Below are 20,496 nucleotides of genomic sequence, written 5' to 3'. Positions count from 1 at the left end.
ATTTTCTCCATAAAATCTTAAAAAAAGACTCATTTGATCTTGAAAATGTACCAAAAGAAAAATCTATTTGATAACTGAATGCCTGTAGCAAACTGAATTCTAAGGCGTGTTTTCCACTTTCCTGAGCACTCATATTTCAAGTGGGACAAGCTTCTCGCTCAAGATTAAATGTCAAAATAAACTAGAAAAAAAATCTAAGATATACCTAGGAAAACATGCATTTTATCTTGTAGTGAATTCCCCTAAAGTTTTCATTTTAAAGGCAAATCACATACAACCAGACTAAGAACCATTCTTAGCCAGCACATATTAATGTTTGGGATGATGATTTTGGCTATACACATACATAAATAAAAGAAGGCTGACAGGTTCCAATCTTTGTCAGTTACCAAAGATGAACACTCAGTCATGACTTAATGAGATAAAGAAATGGATCTCTATAGAATAGCTGAACATGATCAACTTGAAAACAAAACAAAATTAAGAGAGGAATTTGTTCCTCAGTCTAAAGAAACCCCAAGTTAGAGCTCAGGCTACTTAGAAAAAAACACGTGGTTGACTCAAGGTAAAGAAAATAAAATTCATGGCAGGAAAACTTTTTGATGACAGAAAGTTAAAAAAAAAAAAGATAAAATCCTTGGCTCATTAATAAATGGCCATTACAGGAACCATCCTACTTAGATCTTAAAAGTTACACAACTATCCTCAAATCATCATATGGATAATAAAATGCTTATACTTCTTTCTAGTGCAAAAGTTATTGACCCTATAAAAAATTATTTGTTGTACATTCTTTTCAAACAAAAGCATTTATGGAAAGGTTAATGGTTCAGAAATCCTAAACAAATTAGAAGCTAACAAGAAATGCTAAGGAGTTAATTAGGAAATCTGGAAGGCCTTACTGTTTCTCAGGTTGGCACTGCTGAGCCTGAGGGGCATTCTATGAACAACAGCCTTGCTAACATCACTGCTCATTTCTGGAACAAGAGGTGCCAAGTGGGAGCACTGAGCACACAAGAGGAAATAAGACCAAACAACAACGAGCCACAGCACTTGGTAGTGTTTGGGGTAGTTTTCTTTGTCTCTGTAATTTTTCCCTGGTATAGAAATAATTTTTGTCCTATAGTTTCATATCATGGAAGAAGAAATTAGTTCAACCACTTTCGTAGATAAAGCAAAAGATTTCAAAGAATACATTTTTCCCCTTAGCATCCTAACCCTTATGCCTTAAACATTTAAAAGGTTTTCAGTGATATAAAAAGATATCTCATTGATGCTTTCAAAACAGAATGATCTTAAAATGTATTTCAGAAACAATTAGAAATAGGTATTAATGCTAAAAATGAGAGAAAAGAATAAACTTTCATTTTAAATAGCAAAATAAACTTTTTCTATATATAATACTTTTGAATATTTTTTAATGATGTTACTGTACAACATGGTACATACAGCGATCTGGAAACCTCCAAGTATAGATTGATTTGGCAAAGCCATATAAAACTGCAAGAAAGATGAGGTGTGAAAAACAGCAGGATGTAGGTTAAAAATAGACACGTAAACCATGAATTGAAAATAAACAGTAAAGCTACCAACTGTGATTCACCTCTGAGGCTTTTCCTCTGGGAAAGTCTGTTGTTTCGCTCAAGTCAATATTTAAAATAAGAAGAAAAAGGGGATTTCTGTTAGCCTTAGATTTTATTTTATTTAAGAAATGTAAGGAGCTAATTTTTGAAAATAAATGTTACTTAAATGGAAGCGCCACTGAAATTGCAGTTTTTGTGATTTGTAAACATTTTCCCTAGCACCCTAATGCTTTTGCCTTAAACATTCAAAAGGTTTTCAATGATATTAAGAGATATCTCATTGATGTCTTCAAAGTAGAATGAGAAATAAACTTTCTATAAAAAAATTCTACATAGCAATTTGAAGTATCAAGGCCAGAAAAAGAAAAGTGGTATTCTTGTTTAGCATTTGAGGAGAAACACCAAAGTACAAATAAATGTTTATATATGCCGCATTCCTAAGAATCACTTCCTCAAAATCCTTAAGAACTCGTCCACATTCAAAAGGAGATGTAGCATGACAAAGGAACATGATAAAAGAGAAACAAGAAGGGCTTTGGTATCACAACAAAAATAGATTCAAATTATAATTTTCACACTAGTGAATAACTTCAGGCAAATTACTTCATGTTTCATGTAAAATGGGGATAATGATACCTGCTTTGTGAGAATTCAATGAGCCAATACATGTAAAGCGCCTAGTTCAGTATGGAACTAAATTAAAGATTTTTTCTTATTCTTCCTTTTCCTTTCTCCCCCTTCAAGTGACATAAAATAAAAATTGCAATAAACTCATCATATTGCTGTGCATGCAAGTTCTCCCCAAAATGTAAAAAAAATTTAATGCCAAAAAAGTCAGATTTTTAAAAAATTAAGCCAGTTGTTTGGCATCAAAATAACCATAGTTAACCGACAGAATTTTTCATTTTTCAACTGAAGAGTTATACTATACTGTACACTAAAGGAATAAACTAAGGTTAAAGATCCAATGCTTGGCAATATTCGATTGCAGTGACCATTTTAAACCCTCCAAATTAAAGGCAATCTACCATGACAAATCAAGATATTAAAAATTTTTGGTCAACATAATTTCTATGGAACTTTTATAATTAAGTACTTAAGTTCTAAGTTCTTCAAAACAAAAATAAAAAAGACAAGATACATTCTTACCTTATATAAAGAAAGCACAAAAACAGATTAGTTTTGGTCTAGAACTTACTATTAACTAAATTTAGTCAGAGAAGAGGTAGGGAGTTAAATCATGATTCTACAAGTCACCAACAAACTTTGTTAGTGTTTATTCTTTGAAATTATGTAAAGGGAAATAAGACGAATATATTCCTCATATGGCTTTGGTGAACAAGGTCAATGATTTATAGAATATTAGTGCTTAGAAGAGAACTTCAAATTCTGCAGGTCTTACATCCTTATTCTAAAAAGAAAATAAAAACAGAGGTTAAGGTTCAAGGTTACCCAGGGCCAGAGGCAGAGCTGAAACTCAACTCTCTCTTACTTAGCCCTTTGTTCTTTTATACTATTTCACGATGCATTTCGGCAGGGATTCACAACAGCAGTCATGGAGAACACTGCTCTTTTGGCTTTTCTAGCATTGATTAATGTGTTTTGCTTCCTGTGTAGTTTGCAGAACACACTGAAACAAGAGGGCATATGGAATGTTGTCTTGTGCTCTTGCTGCTACCTAGAAAACATTTTTTCTTTGAAAGGAATAAAAATATAACTTAAATTCACATCCACTAACAATCTCTTATAAAAGTCTGGGCTACTTGTCAGGAAAACAAACAGCGTAAACATTTCACTTGGCACAGTTATAGATAAAATCCTATTACATTTAAATTGATTTTGGGACCTTTTGAAATTTATATTAGCCAAGGAGCAGTTAAGATATTCATACAATCCATGGAAGAGAAGGAAGCAAAGTAAGTTCCCAGATATAGAAGTAGCCCTCATCATTTGCCTTTCCTCTTTTCCAACACCTCTAAAAGATGGAGTCTATGAAAAGTAGAAGTTAATATTATACAAAACTATCCTGAACTACAAACCATTTCACAGAAAAATTTCTTCAAAGAGGAGTTATCACTTACCTTTAACTCACAATCAACCCAAGAATTCCAGTTTTCATTAATTCTAAGTAAAACCACTAAACTGTTGTTGGTAAGATCACATATATCCTGATTCCCTAATTTACCATACACTTTCAGTCTTACTCTGCCTAACCTGTCAGCAGCATTTGACTCTACTGACCACTTCCTTTTTTTCCCTAAAACTCCTTATTCCCACCTTAAACGTTCTCACCACATACACAAAAAAGGTAATTATGCGAGGTGATAGATTATATTAACTAATCTTATCATGGTAATCATTTTGCAATGTATATGTGTATCAAATCATCACGTTGTACACCTTAAACTTACACAATGTTATATATCGCTCATATCTCAATAAAGTTGGAAAAAAAAATAATACTAAAATATCAACACTCCCCCCACCCCCCACCAAAAAACTCTTTACTCCCTTTGCTACCGTGACACCACTCTCAACTAATTCTATCCTATGGAGTCTCTGGTTATGTCTTATTTTTTTCCATAAGCTGAACTTCTAATCATCCTTCGGTTCGTGGTGGTCGGCAGAGGTCATTCCCTTTCTCAGTTCTCTTCATTCACTCAAAAAAATTTATTGAGCACCCACTAGAGGACAGGAACTCTTCTAGATAATTGTGATAGCAGTGAACAAAGCAGATGAAAATCCCTGCTCTCCAGAAGCATACATTATATATAGAGCAGTCAGACAAAAACAATAATAACACATAAGTAAATTACATACTGTGTTAGAAGGGCTTGTGTTATGGAAAACAAATAGAGCAGGATAAGAGGAATCCATTCTAAAAATCTCCTTACACCACCATATTAATGTATTCAGGACTTTTAACTACCACCTATATTTTAACTATTCCCAAATCTCTATCCACCGTATATCTTTTCTGAGCAGCAATACTCTAAAGACCTTTTCACAATCTATCATGGCCAACACTCAACACTTGTCCTCCACCATAACCCATTCCTCCTGTTTCGATAATGGCATCACCATCCATTGGGTCAGCCAAGTCAGATACCTCTTATTCACCCTAGGTGTCTCCTTTTTCCTTAGTCTCTCTGTCTAACAGTCTTCTATCTTCACTGCTTTTTCTCTAATTAAAGATCTCAGTAAATAGCAATGGAGAGAATCAACTCTGTAGTCAGGTGCCTGGAATGAATCCTGGCACCACCACTTACTTCCTATTTGGTTTTGAACTTAACTTCTGCCTCTGTATGTGCTAGTTTTCCTATCTGTAAAATGAAGACAACTCTCCTAGGTTTGCTTTGAGTGTGGCTGGTAGCATCAGAATCACCAATAGTAGCAGCAGCATGATAACAGTTGGCACTCCATACTGGCAGGTTCCATATCCATGGGTTCAACCAACCTCGAATCGAAATATTTGAAAAAAAATTCCAGAGAGTTCAAAAAAGCAAAATTTGTATTTGTTGTACAAGGCAATTATTTACATAGCATTTACACTGTATTAGGTATTATAAGTAACCTACAGATGATTTAAAATATAAAGGAGGATGTGCATAGGTTACATGCAAATACTAAGTCATTTTATATAAGGGACTTGAGAATCCTTGGGTTTTGGTATCTGAGGGGGTCCTGGGCAGGTAACAAGGGACAAATATTCCTGAAACAACCTCTTAACTGGTTTCCCTTCTTCCAGCCTTATTCTTTCCCTAATCTTTCCCAACATTATAGCCCAAGTAATCTTCAAAATTCAAAGGTCTGAACACAACAGTGACCCTAAACAGCTCCCCATTGCCTTCAGCATAAAGTCCAAATGCCTTAAAATGACAAAGAATTCTTTTTCTCCTTCTTCTTTCCTTTTTAAAACTAAAGCTGTTAAAGCATAATCATTATAGACAAGCCAGCCTGGAGCTGAACTTTCCTGAGCAAAATCTTCAAAATATAAACTTCAGTTTCTTTTTTAAATTTACAGTCTCAGCAGAAGATTTAAAAGTTATCACAGAGTTGTCTCTTTTCCTTCTAAGTATACATTTTATTTTTATGATCAAAATGTTAAATGGCCTTTGATTTAATGATCACCATAGGTAGTATGATATAACACAAAATAAGCATTGTGAGAACCTTTGCAGTAATGGAAGCCAAACAGATGATTTAAATTATTTCCTTCAGACTTTTTGTCACATTTCTCTTTCTATGAAACAAACACAAAACACCATTGATTGACTTCATGGATTACTATGTATGTGTGTGTACGCTCATGTATGTTTGTAGATGAATTGGCATTTACTAAGGACATCTTATTAGATGATAAAAATAATGCCACCATAAAAAATTATTTAATACAATAAAATCTCAGAAACTACTATATAGTGTTCTAGAAGCCATTATGTGATTTTATAAACAACCATCTCTGCCATTAAGAAGTAAAAACATTCTCTAATCATTCTATTTATTTATTTAACAAGTACTAGTGTAAAAAGAAAATAATGACATTTACCAAATATAAATATCAAGGCTGAGCTAATTTACAATTATAGGACAGGTGATAGTTATAAGAAGATATAACTAAAATCAAATATATTTTCTATAAGTTTCCTGATTACTGAGAAGCCTCCTGAAACAAGTATATTACGTTACTTAAGGATAAGCCATATTTTAAATATATTTACTTATTGACCATTATACAACTTGTAGAATTTACATGTTTAAATGGCAATTACTTCATACAATGGATAAATGTGGTTTAAACAATTATGAGAATTTTCATGATGTCATAATATAAGAGAAATATGCTGTCCACCAATTAATTATCAAAAAGCTAATAATTACAGCTTAGTGTTCAGATTTGGATTTAGTATTGTCATGTTATATGTTATTAGTAATATATATAAATTTAGACAATATAGAATTAAGTAAAATTACCTTAACTTTTACCTTAGACATACAAATACTTTGTTTTTAATATAAAGTCTCATATTTTTAAAAAGCCAAAATATAATACAGTTGAACTTCAAACAAAGAGAGGGTTACGGGTGCCAACCCCACACAGTCAAAAAGTCATGTGTAACTTTATAGTTAGCCCTCCATATCCACAGATTCAACCAATGGATGATTATGTTCATATAGTAATGTAGTGCGTATTTATTGAAAAAACTCTGTATATAAGCGGACCCATGCAGTTCAAACCCATGTTGTTCAAGGGTCACTGTGTATATATGTGCATATATATGTATATGTATGTAAATCCTACTGACATTTATTCAAGAAAGAATTCTAGTAAAATTGTACATATCAGAATTTCTTATAAGAGACAAAATGTTTTTTAAGATTTGATTATTTAACCATCATAACACAGTACATGTCCCCTACAAAACAATTTTCAAAAATGAAAGAGCTTAGTTTTTTTTAAATAGTTGTAATGTTTTACCATTAAAATGTTTAATCACATATACAATTTTAATCTAACTTTTTTCATTTTATATTATGAAAACTTTTATGTTATTTTATGTGTTCTAAGACAAATGAAACTTAACTAAATTAGCAAAAAAAGGACCAAAATTGTGTTTATAATATCCAAAATTGACTGTGCAATGTGAATAATAATAAAGAATGAATAAAGCAAAGGTAATGAGACATACAATGCATGTTATGAAAGCGTCAGTGTCTAATTACCCATTTAAAACAATAAATAGAATACTGATGGTCACTTCCTTAAATATGACCAATGAATGAAAAGAATACAGAAAATCAGGAGACAAGGCAGTATTATAAATCTTGTTATGACAGCCAAAAATGATTTTCCTTATAGAGCAGCAAATGTATTTTGAAACTGTCAGGGAATAATTATTGATTAGCTACCTGGATATAAAATTTTGCAAACAGTTAGTATCTCTTTGATGATATGCTTATACTGTGGTAAATCATAATTAGGCATTTGTTAATATTCCTCATACTTATCTAATCCTTTCACAAGAAAAAAATGAAATAACGCTATATTCATACTGATGCCTGAGGAGGATAACTTATGAAACATGTGAAAGATTTTACCTGTCCAACCAGGCAAGCAGACTCTTGGCTGCTCCAATCAGATCCACAACCGAAGTGAGAAAATCATTTGGCAGTTTTCGGCTGGTTCTCCCATCATAATGGCCACTCCTTCTCCTTCCTGTTATAAAATTCTGTAGATTTTTGGCAGATGCATTCAACTTGTGAGAAAGGGTTTTTAGATTTTCTGTTTCCAAGCCATAATTCTGAATTAGAAAAAGACAGAGAATATACTTAAAGTCAATATTTTATTCATTTGTTGAAACATTTACTGAGTACTTTACTATATGTATAGACAGTGGAACAAGTATTAAGAGTTACACATAAATAAGATAGGATTCCTGGCCTAGCAGAACTCATAGTCAAATGAGGATTTGGGGAAACGTCAGATAAACAAATTACAAGAAAATGTGTAAGTACTAATATGAACATGGAAAGATGAGGGCATTATATCTTGGAATTATGCCACCCAAGGCAGAAAGATTATAAGGACTCATAAGCAGTTTCTTTTTTAACCCAAACCTAAGTTCATTTACTTGTGTAGTTCATTATTATCAACAATTATTTTTGAGTATCTATTCTATTAGCATATGCATAGTCATGAATGTAGGCACTAAGAAAAATTCTGCTTCCCCAAAATGAGAAAGTAAGTACAATCCAACAATAAAATGAAATAGCAAAAAATAAATCATATACAATATAACTTTTCTTCTGTGTCCTCTTCATAATGACTCACATAAGAAGTTTCTTTTATTATATGGTATACCAGGAAAACCTCTGCATCCTCAGGGAAACCAATACGCTTTCTCCTTTTTATAATACAAATTATAAAACTAAACTTATTTATAATTTTGTCATGGTTGCATTAGCTCACAGTCAAATATGAAGCACATCTAAAGAAATCATAATGACTTTTTGGTAAGTATAATTGTTCTTCTTTTCCTTGGTCTCACTTTTCAATTTCTATTAATATATATTATTTCACCCTAAATGTTTTATCTATAAATTATTGCAAAAAGGATTTATATGAATAAATACAAATAAGCTTTTTTTTACCATATTCAATAGGAAAATATTGTCGGATCCCCTCAAATAAACTTTAGGGAAAGATTTCACAAGTCACAATTAATTTTAAAACAGATAATTGTGAGTTGTTAACCTGATCAGAGGATGACCTTCATCAAACTACTTAGCAGCATGTACGTTACTGTCATGTGTAAAATTAAAAGTATTATTAACTTACAGAAAATCATAAAACCCAAAGAATGTTAGGTAGCCTCTGAGGCCCAAATAAATTCTAAGTTTGATTTATCCCCTCCTTTTACAGTTAAGTAAAGTGAGACACAGGGAGATTTTTTGATTTGCTTAGAGCTCAGAGCTTAGAGTAGACAGAAATCAGAATGGGACTACAAGTCCCCAGGCCACGTGTGAGGGAATACCTCTACCCCCACTCCTTAGCACCAATAATCTATTCCTGTTCAAGCACGGTAGTAGAAACAAGTGAAACAAAATGGAAGAAAATACTGGGGGCAATGAAAAAGGGAAGAAAATGGCACAATGAATTTAGCTATATTATCAAGTCAACAATCACTGGGTAGCTAGTTTATATGAAATTTAGGTTTATTTTTTCTATTTAAGAAAAGAAATAACTTAGAGGAGAAAAAAGGAGGGCGTAGAGGAGGATTTGAATGCATAAACATTAATAGCAAGTTATGTATGTTACCACTAAAGATTTAATAGTGATAAAAACCTGATTGTTCTTTGCTGAGAATTTACATTTTTACTAAAAGAACACTGTTTTGGAGCCATGGATTTGTTTTTTAAAAAACATAGTATATTATATATTCACCACTAAATTTGAATTGCAATAGTCTCTCAAGTTAAAAGGTTTGGTTTACACAAATAAAACAACATTCTATTCAAATTCTATTGCATCTGAGCATGGATTATTTGTGAAACATTTGGGAGATTTTATCCAGCATGTATCCTCTTATAAGAGATATTCTCTAATGACTAGATAATGACTAGATAACTTATAATTATATCAACTAAACTGAAAATGATACTTCTGAAGTACTTGAAAGTATTTTCAGAAGTTTTTCCCTGTGTTAAAGCATTTTCCCTTAAGTACAACAGTGTTTGCCTTTTTCATTTTTGTGTATTAATGATTTTAATGAGAAAATATTTGTTTACAAACAAATTATAAAAATTTCTCAGAGAAACTCAAATTTAAATAGTTTATTAGTGAGGAACCTAATCAATCAACCTGGTAACATAACTTGCACTCTGTAGCCATTAGCCCCGACAAAAGATTCATTTAAATTATCTCTTCCTATATTACCATCTCAAATATTTTATTAGAAAAGGTAAAAATGATTTTAAAAGAATACAGATCTTCTCATAAATAAAAATCTGAAGGCAAAGTAAAAATACTTTGAAGATTCCAAAATTTAAGATAGCATTACATTAAAAAAAAATACAACTCAAGAATTAGAGAACAGAAAAATCTGTGGACAAAACCTGGTAAGATACCCTGAGGTCTCCTAACTTGGAAGCCTACTAAAGAAATATCCTATATGGAGGAATTTCAGGTAAAAAATACAGGCCACAGAGGAATCCAGTAGCGAGAAGAGACAAAAAATGCGTGGTAGAGGATGGAGAAGGAAGTACTTAAAACTTATTCTAGTTAACAAATATAACTAGTTCAATCAATAATTCAAAAGCATTTAAAAATTCTAGAAGAGTACAAAAATAGGTTAGAAGCTTCTCTGTATATAACAGTGTCTGTGTGATACTATTTGAACAAAAGAGATGGATTAGTTGATCTCTCAAGTTAATTTTCAGCATCACAGTTCTCAGTTCTAAGTAGCTCAAAATCAATTACTGACAACACAGATATCTTTTTGCTTTTTCCTTCATGAAAGTGGACGGTTTGTTTTGACTCACTAAGTCACCAGTAAATCACACTCCCCTGCCTACCATGTAAAGAAGCAACAAGTATATGAAGCGCCCCTTTGCTTTTGGCCAAAGGTATGCAGATGAGAAGTACTGTCTCAACTTTTTAAAAATGCAGGTTTATTCACTACAGACTTGCTTTTTACTGGATATGCATGGGACAACTAGGCATTACTATTGGTATAGAAAGGACTACATCAAGTAAACAAAAGCTTGGACATGAAATGTACTTAGCGATTTTCTTTATCCTGTATGTTACCTACGTGGCCAGTAACATTCATGCCAGGAACCAGGTGTGACTCCACACTGATTCAACATAGGCAGTCTAATCGTAAGGAACTGGTGCTAAGTTTCTACTGTTCTTCTCTCAGTTATACGCATGCAAAAGCACATGAAAGAAAGAAACAACATTTTAGAAAATCGAGTTGGCTATACCCTCACTAGTGGCAAATTCTCACTAAACACTTAACTGGAAATATTGGCACCATGTATTTTACAATGTCAATGCTATTTTATTCAGAGCTCTTAATTTGAATGCATCATGTAGCAGGTGTTTAGGTTTTATAATACTTTGTTTTATAAATATGTGTGAGTCCTAAAAAGATTGCTTTAATGAATTTTTTTTAGAAATGAATTATTTTGAGATGAATGAACCAAGCAATTATGTTGCAAAGAAACAAATCCTAGCAATGGCAGGCATCAAATTTTCCCTGCAAAATACCTATTACATGAAAAGTATATGAAGAATGAAATGAAAACTGTTCTTATCCTGTCATAAATGATTCACTTGTACTTCTCAATAAAAGGTGCATTGTCAAAACATAAATTAAGGGGTATACATTAAACTATATGTATTTTATTTATGCTTTACTATTTTATTTTATTTTATTTTATTTTTTTTTTAAACATCTTTATTGAAGTATAATTGCTTTACAATGGTGTGCTAGCTTCTGCTTTACAACAAAGTGAATCAGTTACACATATACATATGTTGCCATATCTCTTCCCTCTTGCATCTCCCTCCCTCCCACCCTCCCTATCCCACCCCTCTAGGTGGTCACAAAGCACCGAGCTGATCTCCCTGTGCTATGCGGCTGCTTCCCACTAGTTATCTATTTTACATTTGGTAGTGTATATATGTCCATGACACTCTCTCACCCTGTCACATCTCACCCCTCCCCCTCCCCATATCCTCAAGTCCATTCTCTAGTAGGTCTGTGTCTTTATTCCCATCTTGCCACTAGGTTCTTCATGACCTCTTTTTTTTTTTTTTTTCCCTTAGATTCCATATATATGTGTTAGCATACTGTATTTGTTTTTCTCTTTCTGACTTACTTCACTCTGTATGACAGACTCTAACTCCATCCACCTCATTACAAACACCTCCATTTCATTTCTTTTTATGGCTGAGTAATATTCCATTGTATATATGTGCCACATCTTCTTTATCCATTCATCCGATGATGGACACCTAGGTTGCTTCCATGTCCTGGCTATTGTAAACAGAGCTGCAATGAATATTTTGGTACATGACTCTTTCTGAATTATGGTTTTCTCAGGGTATATGCCCAGTAGTGGGATTGCTGGGTCATATGGTAGTTCTATTTTTAGTTTTTTAAGGAACCTCCATACTGTTCTCCATAGTGGCTGTATCAATTTACATTCCCACCAACAGTGCAAGAGGGTTCCCTTTTCTCCACACCCTCTCCAGCATTTATTGTTTCTAGATTTTTTGATGATGGCCATTCTGACCGGTGTGAGATGATACCTCATTGTAGTTTTGATTTGCATTTCTCTAATGATTAATGATGTTGAGCATTCTTTCATGTGTCTGTTGGCAATCTGTATCTCTTCTTTGGAGAAATGTCTATTTAGGTCTTCTGCCCATTTTTGGATTGGGTTGTTTGTTTTTTTGTTATTGAGCTGCATGAGCTGCTTGTAAAGTTTGGAGATTAATCCTTTGTCCGTTGCTTCATTTGCAAATATTTTCTCCCATTCTGAGGGTTGTCTTTTGGTCTTGTTTATGGTTTCCTTTGCTGTGCAAAAGCTTTTAAGTTTCATTAGGTCCCATTTGTTTATTTGTGTTTTTATTTCCATTTCTCTAGGACCTGGGTCAAAAAGGATCTTGCTGTGACTTATGTCATACAGTGTTCTGCCTATGTTTTCCTCTAAGAGTTTGATAGTGTCTGGCCTTACACTTAGGTCTTTAATCCATTTTGAGTTTATTTTTGTGTATGGTGTTAGGGAGTGTTCTAATTTCATACTTTTACATGTACCTGTCCAATTTTCCCAGCACCACTTATTGAACAGGCTGTCTTTTCTCCACTGTATATGCTTGCCTCCTTTAGCAAAGATAAGGTGACCATATGTGCGTGGGCTTATCTCTGGGCTTTCTATCCTGTTCCATTGATCTATATTTCTGTTTTTGTGCCAGTACCAAACTGTCTTGATTACTGTAGCTTTGTAATATAGTCTGAAGTCAGGGAGCCTGATTCCTCCAGCTCCATTTTTCGTTCTCAAGATTGCTTTGGCTATTCGGGGTCTTTTGTGTTTCCATACAAATTGTGAAATTTTTTGTTCTAGTTCTGTGAAAAATGCCAGTGGTAGTTTGATAGGGATTGCATTGAATCTGTAGATTGTTTTGGGTAGCAGAGTCATTTTCACAATGTTGATTCTTCCAATCCAAGAACATGGTATATCTCTCCATCTATTTGTATCATCTTTAATTTCTTTCATCAGTGTCCTATAATTTTCTGCATACAGGTCTTTTGTCTCCTTAGGTAGGTTTATTCCTAGGTATTTTATTCTTTTTGTTGCAATGGTAAACGGGAGTGTTTTCTTAATTTCACTTTCAGATTTTTCATCATTAGTATACAGGAATGCAAGAGATTTCTGTGCATTAATTTTGTATCCTGCTACTTTACCAAATTCATTGATTAGCTCTAGTAGTTTTCTGGTAGCATCTTTTGGATTCTCTATGTATAGTATCATGTCATCTGCAAACAGTGACAGCTTTACTTCTTCTTTTCCGATTTGGATTCCTTTTATTTCTTTTTCGTCTCTGATTGCTGTGGCTAACACTTCCAAAACTATGTTGAATAATAGTGGTGAGAGTGGGCAACCTTGTCTTGTTCCTGATCTTAGTGGAAATGGTTTCAGTTTTTCACCATTGAGGACAATGTTGGCTGTGGGTTTGTCATATACGGCCTTTATTATGTTGAGGAAAGTTCCCTCTATGCCTACTTTCTGCAGGACTTTTATCATAAATGGGTGTTGAATGTTGTCGAAAGCTTTCTCTGCATCTATTGAGATGATCATATGGTTTTTCTCCTTCAATTTGTTAATATGATGTATCACGTTGATTGATTTGCGTATATTGAAGAATCCTTGCATTCCTGGAATAAACCCCACTTGATCATGGTGTATGATCCTTTTAATGTGCTGTTGGATTCTGTTTGCTAGTATTTTGTTGAGGATTTTTGCATCTATGTTCATCAGTGATATTGGCCTGTAGTTTTCTTTCTTTGTGACATCTTTGCCTGGTTTTGGTATCAGGGTGATGGTGGCCTCGTAGAATGAGTTGGGGAGTGTTCCTCCCTCTGCAATATTTTGGAAGAGTTTGAGAAGGATAGGTGTTAGCTCTTCTCTAAATGTTTGATAGAATTCGCCTGTGAAGCCATCTGGTCCTGGGCTTTTGTGTGTTGGAAGATTTTTAATCACAGTTTCAATTTCAGTGCTTGTGATTGGTCTGTTCATATTTTCTATTTCTTCCTGGTTCAGTCTCGGCAGGTTGTGCATTTCTAAGAATCTGTCCATTTCTTCCAGGTTGTCCATTTTATTAGCATAGAGTTGCTTGTAGTAATCTCTTATGATCGTTTGTATTTCTGCAGTGTCAGTGGTTACTTCTCCTTTTTCATTTCTAATTCTATTAATTTGAGTCTTCTCCTTTTTTCTCTTGATGAGTCTGGCTAATGGTTTATCAATTTTGTTTATCTTCTCAAAGAACCAGCTTTTAGTTTCATTGATTTTTGCTATTGTTTCCTTCATTTCTTTTTCATTTATTTCTGATCTGATCTTTATGATTTCTTTCCTTCTGCTAGCTTTGGGGTTTTTTTGTTCTTCTTTCTCTAATTGCTTTAGGTGCAAGGTTAGGTTGTTTATTCGAGATGTTTCCTGTTTCTTGATGTAGGCTTGTATTGCTATAAACTTCCCTCTTAGAACTGCTTCTGCTGCATCCCATAGGTTTTGGATCGTCGTGTCTCCATTGTCATTTGTTTCTAGGTATTTTTTGATTTCCCCTTTGATTTCTTCAGTGATCACTTCGTTATTAAGTAGTGTATTGTGTAGCCTCCATGTGTTTGTATTTTTTACAGATCTTTTCCTGTAATTGATATCTAGTCTCATAGCGTTGTGGTCGGAAAAGATACTTGATACGATTTCAATTTTTTTAAATTTACCAAGGCTTGATTTGTGACCCAAGATATGATCTATCCTGGAGAATGTTCCATGAGCACTTGAGAAAAATGTGTATTCTGTTGTTTTTGGGTGGAATGTCCTATAAATATCAATTAAGTCCATCTTGTTTAATGTATCATTTAAAGCTTGTGTTTCCTTATTTATTTTCATTTTGGATGATCTGTCCATTGGTGAAAGTGGGGTGTTAAAGTCCCCTACTATGATTGTGTTACTGTCGATTTCCCCTTTTATGGCTGTTAGTATTTGCCTTATGTATTGAGGTGCTCCTATGTTGGGTGCATAAATATTTACAATTGTTATACCTTCCTCTTGGATCCATCCCTTGATCATTATATAGTGTCCGTCTTTGTCTCTTGTAATTGTCTTTATTTTAAAGTCTATTTTGTCTGATATGAGAATTGCTACTCCAGCTTTCTTTTGATTTCCATTTGCATGGAATATCTTTTTCCATCCCCTCACTTTCAGTCTGTATGTGTCTCTAGGTCTGAAGTGGGTCTCTTGTAGACAGCATATATATGGGTCTTGTTTTTGTATCCATTCAGCCAGTCTGTGTCTTTTGGTGGGAGCATTTAATCCATTTACATTTAAGGTAATTATCGATATGTATGTTCCTATTCCCATTTTCTTAAATATTTTGGGTTTGTTATTGTAGGTGTTTTCCTTCTCTTGTGTTTCTTGCCTAGAGAAGTTCCTTTAGCATTTGTTGTAAAGCTGGTTTGGTGGTGCTGAACTCTCTCAGCTTTTGCTTGTCTGTAAAGGTTTTAATTTCTCCATCAAATCTGAATGAGATCCTTGCTGGGTAGAGTAATCTTGGTTGTAGGTTTTTCTCCTTCATCACTTTAAGTATACCCTGCCACTCCCTTCTGGCTTGCAGCGTTTCTGCTGAAAGATCAGCTGTTAACCTTATGGGGATGCCCTTGTGTGTTATCTGTTGTTTTTCCCTTGCTGCTTTTAATATGTTTTCTTTATATTTAATTTTTGATAGTTTGATTAATATGTGTCTTGGTGTGTTTCTCCTTGGATTTATCCTGTATGGGACTCTCTGTGCTTCCAGGACTTGATTAACTATTTCCTTTCCCATATTAGGGAAGTTTTCAACTATAATCTCTTCAAATATTTTCTCAGTCCCTTTCTTTTTCTCTTCTTCTTCTGGGACCCCTATAATTCGAATGTTGGTGCGTTTAATGTTGTCCCAGAGGTCTCTGAGACTGTCCTCAGTTCTTTTCATTCTTTTTTCTTTATTCTGGTCTGCAGTAGTTATTTCCACCATTTTATCTTCCAGGTCACTTATCCGTTCTTCTGCCTCAGTTATTCTGCTATTGATCCCATCTAGAGTATTTTTAATTTCATTTATTGTGCTTGTCATCGTTTCTTGGTTCCTCTTTAGTTCTTCTACGTCCTTGTTAAATGTTTCTTGCATTTTGTCTATTCTATTTCCAAGACTTTGGATCATCCTTACTATCATTATTCTGAATTCTTTTTCAGGTAGACTACCTATTTCCTCTTCATTTGTTAGGTCTGGTGTGTTTTGACCCTGCTCCTTCATCTGCTGTGTGTTTTTCTGTCTTCTCATTTTGCTTATCTTACTGTGTTTGGGGTCTCCTTTTCACAGGCTGCAGGTTCGTAGTTCCCGTTGTTTTTGGTATCTGTCCCCAGTGGCTAAGGTTGGTTCAGTGGGTTGTGTAGGTTTCCTGGTGGAGGGAACTAGTGCCTGTGTTCTGGTGGATGAGGCTGGATGTTGTCTTTCTGGTGGGTTTGTCCACGTCTGGTGGTGTGTTTTGGGGTGTCTGTGGCCTTATTATGATTTTAGGCAGCCTCTCTGTTAATGGATGGGGCTGTGTTCCTCTCTTGCTAGTTGTTTGGCATAGGGTGTCCAGCACTGTAGCTTGCTGGTCGTTGAGTGAAGCTGGGTCTTGATGTTGAGATGGAGATCTGTGAGAGATTTTCGCCGTTTGGTATTACGTGGAGCTGGGAGGTCTCTTGTGGACCAGTGTCCTGAAGTTGGCTCTCCCACCTCAGAGGCACAGCCCTGATGCCTTATGCTTTACTATTTTAGTTAATACAAGGTGCTCTCTATTGAAGCACACCAAATGATAGCATAACAGCTTGAAAGAGTTAATATAACTCCAAATCATGAAAAGCTTATTTCTTTCTAGGATAATATGGTACAAACAGTATAGTTGGTGCTTAATAAATATATGTTACATGAATGAACAAGTTACTAAATAAACCTTTGATTTTCAACAGCTGCCATAACATTTATTCCCCATCAGGACTAATTTCAAGACAAGGCAGATGAAAATATTCCATTGCTCAAAAAAAACAAAGGAATTTGGTAATTTTTCTGTGTCTTCCTTATTTTAGGAACAGAAACTTCAGAGTCTGAGGCTGTGTCAGCAAGAGAAAAAAATTACAGTTCTCTGGAGAAAGGCAGAGAACTTCATTCAGTAAGATAACATTAATTTAATATCCTCTATTTGCTAATCACTAGGCAGAAAGCATATCAAGGACCAAAAAACCTAAGCAAAGAATTATAATGTGATACGAAGTATAAGTCGACGTTCTTCCCATCACTTCCCACTCTGCAGCAGCTAAATCAAAATTCTTATTTTTCTCTGATCACTGCATACTCTTTCACAATTCTGTCTTTACACATATTTTTTCTGCCTAGATAACTTTTCTCCAACTTTTTTATCTGGCAAACATCTACGCATCCTGCGAGTCCCAATGCAAATCCCACTTACACTTCCTGGATCCCTCAGTAGTGTTCATCATCTCCTTCTGCACTCCCCTGGGATTTTAAAAAAAAATCTATATTATCTTTTAATGACTGTCTTTACTGGACTGTATACATTTTTTTTTTAAAGGTGTAAGTTTAATTATCAGATAACACTTTAAAATCAATGAGAGTTTTCTCAGTTTCTGATCAGAAATTTTCACAATTAACATCAGTGTTTTAAAATATGGAGTATTAAAGACAAAGTATAATATCTACAGTTAATTTTCACTCAAACTTTTTCTATATAGACAGGTAGAGTAAAAATATATAACAGACACTCATCCATTAATCTTTAATGTGGAATAAGTTTATCTGTTTGGCAAAAATAATTGTCTCCTTTTCCCTTACCAGTCCATCCATATCCTTCCTAAAGCATGTATTAGATGGTTCATGAGTAATGAAATAAAAAAGTCTCTAAAATGGACTATATACATCTTAAGAGCACAGACTATGCCTTTTTAATCTTTGTATTCCCTGTGGTAGCACTGTATGAGCATGAATATATAAGTTAAAAGAAGAAATAAATACAGTAGATGTAGGAAAAAGTAGAAGAGTCAGTAGAGACATTACAGTTTTGAAGAGACAAAACATAGTTCCCCATTGCCAACAGCACAACTCCTGATGCAATCAACTCAGCTTGCTGAAGAGGGATGTCACCTCCTGATTTTATAATGGCATGTAGAAGTAAATCAGAATTCACTGCTCGGAAATTTGCTTTATATTCACTGGAAAACATCTGGTGCATAAACTGTAAGATATGTGCACTTTTAACATGTTGATGTATAGCCATTAGGAAGCAGTGAAAAGAAAGTTTAATATTTGACCTCCTTGGGGAATAAACATAGAAAGAATGAATTTAATGTTTTGATTTATTTTTTTCCCAAGAAAATGATGCAACACTATGGTGCTTAAACCCAGAACTGCATGGCAGTGGTCTGTATCTCTGATACCATCCTTTTAAGTAAGTCTAGGTCAGCAGAGCTTATCCCAGGCCAAACTCCAAAGCCTACAGGTCTAGACTATCTGTAGGTAGTACCGTAATCACCAGTCTTATTTCCTTCTTCAAAGCGGCAGAGTGGAGCTCAGCATGTGAGTGGTTCATCTAAGAGAAGCCCTGCTTATGACACATACACTCTAGACTTCAAGCTGTGACACACTCAACTTTACTATTACAGAAGATGTGGCAAATAGGGGACTGCTAGGTCAGATACCCATCTCCAAGCCACTTATACTGTACCTTCATAGCCATTCTGACTCAGATTTGGAGACCAGTATGCAAAAACACTGTGGACTCTTACCTTACCCTGAGTACTAGCTTTTATTTCAGGCATGATTTCTGCAATCTGATTCAGATAAGGGAGAGTGCAAGTGCATGCTCTGGTCTGAATTAATTTCTCTTATCTCAGGAATAAGGAAACAAGAAGATCCCCAAATTATCATGTGAAAAATATGTCAAGTCTCTTTCATCACCACTTTCAAAAAATGTTTATTCAGCATCTACTATTGCCAGGCATTTGTGCTACACACTAGGTGTTCAATAAGCAATGTCACTTTTCCCACATAGCTTGTAGTCTAGCAGAAGAAACAGACATTAAACTAATAAATACACACATAAGTATATAATTACGAAATGAGATGAGGGTTAAGAAAGAGAGGAACAGTGGGGGGCCAATTTTAGACCAGGCCAGGGTGAGGGAGTGATCAGGGAATATCTCTGAGGAAAGGACAATTAAGGTAAGACTGAAATGTGTAAGTGGGAGGTACTATTCAACCAATCTGGTTTCAGATTCTTTAAAAACTATTTTCAATCAGGTCTTTTTCCCTTGCTTCTTCTATTGGCTTTTAGTGAAATTTGATGACATTATTGGTGTTCCTTAATGAAAATAACAGTTCCCATTGCTTTTGTGACAACTCTTTCATAGTTGTCTTCATGCTTCTCCGACTACTCCATAAGTCTCCTCTGCAGGCTACCCTTCTTCCTTCCCAGCTGGAGTGTCAAGTTGTGTCCTTTGCTCTTTATATTCTACAGGCCCTTCCTGGGTGATCTCTCTATCTATGGATTCAATCCCTATATACTTGAGACTCCCAAATCTCTATCTTCAGCCACTTCTCAGCTTTAAATTCATAAATTCAATTGTCTGATGAGTATTTCTTTCTGGATAACCCAGAGATGCCTCAAATTCAACAAATCCAAAACTCAATTTATATTCCCACCTAAATTTATTCTTGCTGCTATTGCCTATCTTCATTATTGGAAGATCTTCTACTCTCTCTCTGCCGCTAATAAGATGGAATCTTCCTCAACTTCCTTTATCTCACTCACCACTCCTAGTCACCAGATCTTCTCTATTCCTGTTGCACATCCTTAGTTTGAGCCCTAATCATAGCCTAAGTAGATTATTTTAAACATCTCCTAATTGTTCCCCTGTCTTCACTCTATGCCCAGTCCACTCCACCCTTTTCACTACCATCAGTTACCTTTTTAAAGCAAGTATTTGATCATTCTTGCATAGTCCTCCAGTGCCCAGATGAAGAAGTACTAATCTCTTATCAGGATATTAAGGTACTTTACAGTCTGGCCCTATTCTATCTTTAAAGCCTAATTTT

General features: G+C 34.5%; 1 protein-coding gene across 4 annotated transcripts in view; it reads right to left on the bottom strand.

Annotated features, from left to right (window-relative positions):
- CNKSR2 (connector enhancer of kinase suppressor of Ras 2) overlaps positions 1-20,496 on the bottom strand; it is a 258,137-nt gene that overhangs the window by 184,075 nt on the left and 53,566 nt on the right. For all 4 annotated transcript variants that reach the window (XM_061177887.1, XM_061177888.1, XM_061177889.1 and 1 more), the window contains exon 3: positions 7,683-7,885. In XM_061177887.1, the coding sequence (XP_061033870.1) occupies positions 7,683-7,885 (203 nt within the window). The remainder of the gene's footprint in view (positions 1-7,682; positions 7,886-20,496) is intronic.

The sequence above is a fragment of the Eubalaena glacialis genome, chromosome X, assembly GCF_028564815.1.
Source record: "Eubalaena glacialis isolate mEubGla1 chromosome X, mEubGla1.1.hap2.+ XY, whole genome shotgun sequence".
Lineage (NCBI taxonomy): Eukaryota > Metazoa > Chordata > Mammalia > Artiodactyla > Balaenidae > Eubalaena > Eubalaena glacialis.
Note: the sequence above shows the minus strand (reverse complement) of the source record. Positions and strands in the feature narration are given on the sequence as shown.